Genomic DNA, 10,568 nt, shown 5'->3' with positions numbered 1-10,568 from the left:
ACTACTAATGTTTGCTTACAGTTTGGAAGAACTAAAGATGGAGTTATAGGGTATGTTGATGCTGATTTTGCTGGAGACCTTGATAGAAGAAGATCTCTCACGAGTTACGTCTTTACAATCGGAGGTTGTGCAATTAGTTGGAAAGCCACTTTGCAAACTACGATCGCTTTGTCTACCACGAAGTCGAGTACATGGCGATTATGAGGCTTGTAAAGAAGCTATTTGGTTGAAGGACTATTTAGTGAACTCAATGAAGACCTTCAAATCAGACAAGATTTTGTGACGATCGAATGCCATCTTTCTTACAAAAGATCAAATGTTTCATGAGAGAACAAAACACATTAATATTCGGTATCATTTTGTTCGTGATATTATTGCTCGTGGTGATATTGTTGTGAGCAAAATTAGCACTCATGAAAATCCTGCAGATATGATGACTAAGTCACTTCCTATAACCAAGTTTGAGCATTGCTTAGACTTGGTTGGTGTTCATTGTTGAAGTTAAACCCTTAAGGGGTTTTTGGAAGAGGTGAAGAACTTGTTTATTGAAAGTTCGCGATGAAGAACTTGTTCATTGAGAATTTGTGTCAAGGTGGAGATTGTTAGAATTAAGTGACCCAAATTCTTATTTAAATAAAATACGATGGAAAATAAAATAAAAGTAAAATCCATATAGAACTAGACTTCTTTTATTTTATTTTAGAATAAGGTTTTAAACCTTATTAAACTCCATCTATTTTATATTGATTAGGATAAGGTGTTTCAATCCTACTAGAATATGGCTTTGCAAGCCTATAAATAGACATAGTCTATTCCTCTTGTATTTGAGTAAAAATTTTTCGACATAGTGAATTTTCTTCTCCTCTGCCCGTGGTTTTTTTCCCGAAAGGGTTTCCACGTAAAATTTATGTGTTCTTTATTTTTATTTATTTTATTCTATTTATTTTTTCACATCAAATATCATGTCAAAATAATAATTCTAATATAAAATTCTTGAGAAATGATTTTTGCTCGCAACAAATATGGATTAAACTCTCATAATTCACAATTAGGTCTTAATAAAAATTCTTGGATGGTGAAAATTATAGTTTCACCCTTCTTTCGTTAAAATGAAAATTTTATAATTTAACTCTTGTGCTTTTTAATCTTTTTAATTTAGTCTCAAAAGTGATTTTCCTCACATCAATACATATTCTAATTTATTCCTATGCAAAAATAATCAGTAATGATTCATATATCTCTTTTTATCACAATTTTCACTTTAGTCCTCCAACTTTTCAAAATTAGCATATTAGTCTTTTTTTTGTCACATTTCTACATCCTTAATACTTTTCATGACTTCGATCTGAATATCAATTTCCCTCTCATGAATTTTCTTTATCTGACTTATTTTCTAATATCCTCGAAATTTTCATTATATTCGATTTCAGAATAATGCCAGATGACATATCAAAATTTTAGGGTGTTACAAAGGTTCTTAACTAGTATAGTTATCCATATAGAGGCACTTGAGTCTGTGTCTAGCTCATAGGTGTTTAGAAAATACATTAGTTGGTTTATAACTTAGGCATTAACTAAGAGTGAGTTTGGATGGGCGGTGCGTTTATCTGCGGTTAGTATAAAGACAGCTTTGACAGTGAGATTAGATACTGTAGCGTGAGACAAAAAGTAAGCTAAACGCACTGCACCGCCGCCCCAAACCTACCCTAAATCGTTAATCATCACTATCATCGATTATGACTACTTAAGTTGGTGTATATCTTATAACTGAACCTAACAATTTGTGAAAATATGAGCAAAGTTGGTAATTATTCAATTAGGTCATAAGGGTCAACTCTCGTAACATCCCTAGAATTCTACTAACCTGACTTCATAAAGATAGGCAAATAAGTACGGCTAGAATAAATAGTCCAATCAAGATATTAACCAGTCATTAACCTATTTCGATTAATATGCCATTAACCTTTAATTTCCTTAGCTTACAAAAACTCTGGTAGTAAGAAACCACCGAAATTAGTCAAGTTAATCTCTAATGGTCGACCTTATTTCCCTACTATAACATTTAATTTTGGTTTAGGCCTAAAATTTTTATTTTTGATGGTTTTGACACATATCAATAGTGAAACTTTAGATAAAATGCTAAAGTTAAAAACTTAAATGCTCAATGTCTTACGTTCAAAATCCATTATTTACATATTTCAAGTTAAAATTTTTCCTCATAAATTTTGTATAAATGTATAAAATACAAAAAAATCCTATAATAATATTTATTTATTACTCTAAATATATATAAATATTTATTATTCACAAATTTTATCTTTTAGTTTCTTTTTAACTCTTTTTCTGATCGAATTGATGTAAGATTAATTAATAACATACACTTAAATAATAATAATAATATAGACACAGAACACAATCTGAATGATAAACAAATTTTATGTAAATAATTCATATAAAATAATAAAGTTTTATTGAAATAGTAAAATCATAATTAAAATGGAAAAGTTAAATATTTAAATGTTTAATGCCTTAAATTCAAAACTCTTCATTTGCATATTTTTCAAAAGTTCAAATTTTTTTTGTAAATTTTATATAAATGTATGAAATTACAAATAATAATAATAATAATAATAATAATAATATTTATTTATGATTTAAAATTTGAACTTTTAGTATTTTCTCTAATATTATATTAACTTATGCTGCCAGGTCACACTTAAATATAATATAGATTACAGATTATCGATAAATAATAATAATAATAATAAAACCACAACAGAATGTACAACCACCAACTCGCAATCTATACACTGCAAAATTAGTATATGGTTACCAAACTCACCACTCTATATGCACTACAAAATTAGTATGATCCCATATTCATTATCAATTCAATTTGATCCTTCTTCAACATCAACTCAATCAAATGAACACAACTCATCTAATTGTTCATCAGTCCATTGCGGAAGGGAGCCTCTTGAAATTGGTACATGTCTTCGTTCCTTATCTGCATCAATAGTTACACTCTCTCGCTCGTTACCAATGCCAAACAAATTTGGATCACCACTGCTTTGCTTGCTTTTCAGGTGATTGTCTCTCCCTACCAGATTCTGTGAACCCGGCTGCTTCTTGACCACAACATTTTCCTCAAGACCATTGATGCCGGCTAGCAATGCAGGTTTTTTCATTCCATTGGTGATTACCTGACTCGTTGAGGGTTCCTTTCCTGCAGAGCCATGTTGACTTCTATTTCTTCCATTAACATAGCAGCTGCTTCCCAATGTTGCGTCTGGTTCATTTCCATTATCATTCAGCACTCTCCCTCTCATATAACCAGTCTGTCCGAGGTTATCCATAATATTTGCATTTCTGTCTGGTGACAGACTGGACACTTTCTGTTGGTTCCAAGACTCTTTGGTGTTTCCTGTAGCAACAAACATGGATTGACAAGTCAGAGTAACATTCGGGTTTACATTTTAGAAAAACACCAGTGGCCTTGTGGTCCATCCAAAGAGTTCCAAATTAAATTAGCTAAAGAATTTTTCCTTGTGTAACCTACTACTGAGTCGAGAAACCAAACCAAGAAATGATCGATTGTGCTTCAAGAAGGACAAAAACCAAACACTTCCCTGGTTAAACAGACAAAGAAATGTCACTGACCAATGCCATGAGCAGTAGATATGACCCTTGATGTATTATTCAGTTCTGACAGAGGCTTAGTATCCTTTGGTATTGCCTGCAAAATTAGTAAATTATATTAGCAAGTAGTAGTGTAAACATGCAGAGTTTCTTTTAATGCAAAAAGTAGACTCAAAGATTTTTCTTCGGGCTTTAGATGTTTAAGAAGTCTACTTAATGTGTCTGGAGTTTTGAACGTCAATGGTAATGGAAAAATATAAGACCAGATATCATATTATAAACAGTTAAGTCAATGGCTGTGGCTAAAGTGGTGTAGTTTAGGAGAAAACAGTAGTAAATCAATAGAATTAAGGCTAAAAACAAGATAGAAGTTGGAACTCTTGAAAACATAGAGGTATAAGAACCTCTAGTTTCTGTCTATAATTCGAAGAAAATAATAATTTTGTTGCTGTAAATATTTTCAGCTTATTTATGCTAGGGTTGCAATAAAGATTTAATACTAATCCTAGCTTGAAACCCTAAGATAACTTATAATACTAGCCCTATATTTAAACCCTAAAGTTAACTTACATCCTGTCTATGATATGTCTAATAATTAAAAAATAAAGCTGAAATAAAAAAACAATATAAAACAATTAGCAGCTCTCGCGTCACTCCCTTTGGATTTTTAAAGGTTGTTTGTTCAGTTTTAACGCCTCGACAGCCCCAACCCCCTTTCCGCTACTCCATCAATCCTTCCAGACATAGGCTTTCTTGCAATCTATCACCAAACATGCTTCTCAGCCATTAAAGCATGCCCTCGTGCATTTTCAATGTTGAATAACCAAATCACTAGTATTTCATCTTGATATATTGGTTCAACCCTGCTAGATAATAAGATGACATCTGTTCATTACTCTCATTCAACCTAAAATGGAAAGATTGTTAAAATTAGAATTATTCTCCTCAATAGACAATCCTTTTTGCTTAATGAGTGAAGCTTCTCATACAACTCCATTTCATAATCAGTTGGTAGAAATTGCCTGTGCAATTTCGCTTTCATGTGTTCCAACGTGCTGACTTTAGGCATACCTTAGCGTGCATGTTGCTCAACTTCCTTCCACCATTGAAGCATAGTGCCTTTCAATTTTAGTTTCACAAATGACAACTTCCAAGCCTCCACCAAAGGTTTCCACTCGAAATAATTCTCCAAGCTAGCTTCCCAATCAAAGTAATTTTCCACATGCATCTTACCAAGAAAATTAGCAACTTCGCTCGTAGTTCTGCTCCCATTTAATACAAAGGCATGTACCAACCACTCCTCCAATCCACTTAGTACAGCACGATTTGTTGTCCAACATCATGAAAGGGGTTTGCTTCCTCACCGATATCAAATTCTTCAACAAGACTACCTTTCGGTACATTAAACTACTTGTGGGCACCCGTCTTGTCCTAGCATAAATTGCACGAGACAATTCTTCGGTCCCACATCATATCTCACCCAATTCTGTTTCTTGACCCTGATTTCCTCTTCTCCAACCTCTACTGCATCCAACCAGGTCTTAATAGCTAACCATAATATAACCTAGGATCTAATTAGGCTCTAATGCCAAAATTTAGTGTGGTTAAAGAGAAACAGCAGTAAATTAATAGAATTATGGATGAAAAAGGAGTAAGACAGAAGTTGGAACTCTTGAAAATGTACAGTTACAAAAAAATAAGCTAGCTTTTGTCTATAATTCAAAGAAAATAATAATATTGTGGCTGTAAATATTTTACAACTTATTTATACTAGGGTTAAAATAAAGTTTTAATCCTAGCCCTAGATTTAAACCCTAAAGATAACTTCTAATCCTAATTAATAAATAATATTGAAATAATAAAAAAATATGAAACAATAGCAGCTCATGTGTCATAAAGATGTACGAACAATAAGAAACACAAATTTTTAATTAGTAATCACAAACATTGACTTCAAAACTATGCATAAAGAGGAAACTCTGGCACACTCTTCTTTGAACATATTATTACCCTACGTTACATCTGACAGTCAACTTATAAAGATCATACACCAAGAATCAAGCCAATTAGATGTATCTGATAATGATGGTTCAAGTTGATCAATAATGCAGTGTAACCATGAAATAATTTATACTAGTTAAAGTTTAGATGATTTAATCGTCCTCACATGACTTTGAAACTAAAAATGTTACAAGGAACCATGATGAAGTGCTGCACACATGTATTATTTGGTCAAGTGTTGCACAAATATATTGCATCAGAAATGACACAATTTCCTAACATAATCACAGAGTATGAACTATGTTCTAAAACCAGCTACTATAGATACAAGCATGAAAATTCATAAGCATGTTGTGACAAGGACTACTTAAAGCACCCATATTCAGCACTTGCTGAAGACCATAAATTCTTATATGAATTCTTATCAGTTTATATTTTGCATTAGAGATGGAATTATGGTTCACAACAATCACGGTACAATAAATTTCAAGTATTAATAAACCTTGTAGAGCACTTTTTTCTCAATCAATAGAAAGTAGCAAGAAAAATGTGGGAATCATAGGATAAAGTCAAATGTTCTAATCTTATTACTAAGAGTAAATATTTACTTTGAAGTGGCTAATTAGACAGGTACCTTGATGACATTGTTGAGTGTTATATTGAGATAACGTGCAGAGCATATAGGTGAGAAAATTGAAACCTGCAAGTACGGTTCTCAATCAAAGCCTTGTCACAAGATATAGGTAGATAACACCATATTCTACAAACATTCACCATCCAGGATTAAAATTATGCTAATATTTGCCCTACAAGGCAAAAACAATGAAAAACCTTCTGCAGTATCAAAACCGTGCCAACAGTTATGTCCTTTGCAAAGCGTCCTTCAACTAGGACTTTTCCATGGATGCTAGCATCAACTGTACCTGTAGGATCCTGAAATCAAATCACAGGCACATCAAATGTTCTTACAACATAGAGAGCATTAGACCGAAAAAAAAGCATAATAAGTGAGTTACTTTTACCTTGAGAGTCACCATAAGATCACCAAGACCATTTGGGGTACAGGATTTGATAATGGCAACAACCTAATTGATTATATAAGTAGAAAGTGAGAAAAACATTTGTATTGAACAGATACAGTTTTTATTTTAAGCTTGGAAGCTTATATTTCAGTTGCACTACCAATAATGTCAAAAAGCATTGAGTACTTTGAAAAGATAGCAATATACATGGAAAACTCCGGATTCCTATGCACATGGTTAACACAAAGGTTCAAACGACCCAAATAGGGATTGTATCACATCCTCTCTAACACTAAGTCTAGGATTCCGCCTAGAAAGAGAAATAAACAAATTCTAGAATTCAAGACTTACGTAAAGAACTCGCTTGAAATAGAAAGCAAAACAAAGCCGAACTCCGAAATCCAGATAAAAACGGCCATACCTGAGCTACTTTTCTATTGCCCAGTTTAGGTTCAGTTTTGATCCAACTCAAGGGAGTACCAACTGTCCCGCCATTATCAACCAAACCTTTCATAAAAGAAAACCATCCGTAAAATCTAAAAACCATAACTAAAGAAGTAATAGCTGCATTTTCCCTTAAGTTTTGCCACTTGCTTTTTACTTTCTTAAAAGTTGCTATAAATGAACAAGTCGTTAAATTGCATCCTTATTAACACAGACGAAGGTTAGAAACAAGTAATACAAAAAAAAAAAAAACCTTCACGGCGTATATATTCGAGGGCGAAAAGCCAGGGATGACGCGAGAAGTCGTCGTCGGCGGCAGGATCCACGACGGCCCTCCTAATGTACTCCTGGGTAGGAAGGGGGTCCTCGCCGATGCAGGAGGAATTGTTATTGTAATGAATTTTGCGAAGCATAGCGGCCTGAACGGCTCCGGCAGGGCCAGGGATGAGGTTCGGGGAAGAGGGCAGTGAAGAGTTTGAGGTGGGAGATAGTGATTGGGAGATGAGGGAGATGGGCGGGGGAGATTTTAGGGGTTTGTGATTGCAGGGGCGGAGAAGGGAAGGGAGGTCACAATCGTCAATGTCTAGAGTGTCCCAGGGGTGGTCTGCTTCCATCTCTCAAACGCGGGAACGGATTTCAACTTTTTTTTTCTGTGCTGCTCCACTTGAAGTGGTTATGGTGGAAGATTATATGAATTTTAAGGTAAAATTACCATGAAACTCCTTTACTATAAGTCATATTTCATTTTATCATGTACATTACATCAAATAACAAATTGGTCCTTCTATTAGAATTCTACTCATTTTTTTGTTAAAAACTAGTTCTATTAATTTTTCAGTTAAAAGTTAGTCTAGTATGAGGTACATATGACACGTTACGAGTCGTTATATGGTTATTTCATCAAACATGCTAGTTTTTAATAGTAAAATTGATTGAAATTTTAATAAATAAAATGTAATTTATTCTTTAATACAATATTCATGGATTAATTTGCCTTTTTCTAATAAAAGAACAAAATACAATCTTTAATCATTATATAAAATGATGATGTGGCATAAAATTATTGAAAAGAGATACAAATAACGTAGCGTTCTTGTTATATATCATTAAGAGGTGAATGAAAGAATCACATGACATTAAATACCTCCTAAATTTTCATTTAATAAAATCTTAAATGTTAATTGAGTTTTAGCTCAATTGACATATATATTAATGTTAGTGCAAGAAAATGTAAGTTCGAGTGTTTTAAAATATATTAGGTAGTCCTAAATATTATATAAAAAAATAAATATTAAAAATCGTGATGTTATAATAAAGGAAGTTACTAAAAAGAATCTTAAATACCACCTCATTTCCATGTATTTTAAAAAATTAAAAACTAAACCTTAACGCCCCTCGTATCACATGCTCTCTCATCTTCACCATTTCCACACACAACATTCACCACAATCATCATTCACAAAGCCTCACCACCTAGTCCCTCACTCACCAACTCACATGCCCAAACTTCTCCCATCACCAAACAACCCTCATTTTGAGCCCAACCTCAATTCACTCATTAACCACCATCATTAATTCCTTATAATCTCCCAGCCCTTAATTAATACTCGAAACAAACCACCCCAACACGTCAAAAAAAAAGAGAGAGAATTAAAAAGCTCACATTTGGTTTAACAAGTTCAAGGCCTCACCTAGGTAATCCGAACGGTGGAAAGATTGGAGCTCGATCGAATGGTGACGAAGCCTGATTGGAGCCCTTTTTTTTTTTTTACTTGGGTTTGAGTTTTCATAGTTGAGGGCCTATTTTCTAGAGATTTGACTCGAAGAGAAGGAAGAGCTTTCGTTTGATGGTGTTCGTGATCGGGGCAGACAACAGACAACGTTGGAATGAGCAGCAAGTAGGGCAAGGGATGGAAAGCAAAAATAAAGACAGAAGAAAATAAAGAGGAAAAGAAAAATATGCATTCAGTGTACTTTTGATATTAGGAGTTTTTAAGGTTTACTTTCAATTGTTCAGTATTACATGGAAATTAGGTGGCACTTAAAATTTCCTTGGGTGAAAATTTAGGATTTAATTCCAAGTCATTTTACCTCTCTCTTAACAATTCATAATGAAAAAAGATCAACAAAAATCAATAGATTCTTATTTTGAGACATAGAGCTAGGTAAAATTTAATTAACTTTAATGTTTTATTGTCTCGAGATAGAGATAATTTTGTCTCGAGACCTAATAGAATTATCTCGAGACTATTTAAACAATATCTCGAGACATTAAAAATATAACTAGACAATAAAGTAAAATATATGTGTTTGAATATTGATGTTGTCTCGAGACTCAATGAGTAATTGACCATAAATACACATTTTCGAATATTCATACCTTACCAAATTATACCTAAACATACCTAAATTCTATCTTAATACAAGATCATTAGTTTAACACCTACAAACTCAACCAAATATCATCAAATTGTAAATATCAATGCATCATTGTCCAACCAACTAATTTACATGTTCAAACACATATAATCTAACATAATCTAGGAATGAAATTCACCTTTATAAAGCTTATATGCCAAGTATAAAATATATCAAAATGTAAACATAAACAATATGCTCAAAATAACTTAGGTACATGTCATTTCAACACAAACACATATATACATACAAAAAAGGTAGCAAAATGACTCTCAAACTAAGTTGTTGAGATTGGATGCTTAAACACTTTCAATCTACGTAAATCCTTGTCCTTAACCTGCACACGAAAAAAAGCAAAGCCCTATACTAAGTATTAAATACTCAATGGTGTTAATACAATTCAAATTCTGATTCAAATATATTAGAACAAAAATTAAAGCATATACATAACTATAACTTTAACTACTTTTTTTTTTATCATAAAATAAAGAATCTAATTCTCAAACTTTGTCATTCAATGTTTATCTCAATAAATCATAATTTCATATCATCACTTACTCATTTCTACCCTTATTATCTGACGATAGACATTACAGTGGATATTTAGATTTGTATAAGGAATGAGTCCACGACTCTTTAGCAATTGAAGCTGTTTTATTCTGCAACCCCGAGTTGTTCGACAACGATGACTTTAGTATTTATCTGGACTATTTTATTCTACCATCCCAGGTTGTCTGAAAATAATGATTTCACTATTTTCTCACGACCCTCAGGGAATTAGAGCTAGTAAAATCCCTGTATCGATGACTCTATGACATGCCAGTTATACCCAGATTAAGTCTAACATCATTAACAAAGCATGATTATTATTATCACCATTATAACACGGTTCAACATGATATCAAGATTTCAATATAACATATAAATACATATTTATCAAGCTTAGACCTGATCATGGGCCAAGTCAAGCCAATACAATATTTTAGGCCTGATTTCTAGGTCTGGGCTCAGTCCGACTCAAAAAATGAGCTTAAATTTTGTCCA

General features: G+C 32.9%; 1 protein-coding gene across 1 annotated transcript; it reads right to left on the bottom strand.

Moving 5' to 3' along the window:
- Positions 1-2,642: 2,642 nt before the first annotated feature.
- On the bottom strand, positions 2,643-7,771 carry LOC108484478 (uncharacterized). Its single transcript, XM_017788277.2, has 7 exons — positions 7,360-7,771; positions 7,084-7,169; positions 6,663-6,725; positions 6,472-6,573; positions 6,275-6,340; positions 3,661-3,736; positions 2,643-3,424 (listed from the first exon to the last, which is right to left on the bottom strand). The coding sequence occupies exons 1-7, from the start codon at positions 7,718-7,720 to the stop codon at positions 2,919-2,921; spliced, it is 1,260 nt and encodes a 419-aa protein (XP_017643766.1). The 5' UTR covers positions 7,721-7,771; the 3' UTR covers positions 2,643-2,918.
- Between the last annotated feature and the right edge of the window lie 2,797 nt (positions 7,772-10,568).

Source organism: Gossypium arboreum, chromosome 7 (genome assembly GCF_025698485.1).
Source record: "Gossypium arboreum isolate Shixiya-1 chromosome 7, ASM2569848v2, whole genome shotgun sequence".
NCBI classification, from domain to species: domain Eukaryota; kingdom Viridiplantae; phylum Streptophyta; class Magnoliopsida; order Malvales; family Malvaceae; genus Gossypium; species Gossypium arboreum.
This window is presented reverse-complemented; position numbering and strand designations above follow the sequence as displayed.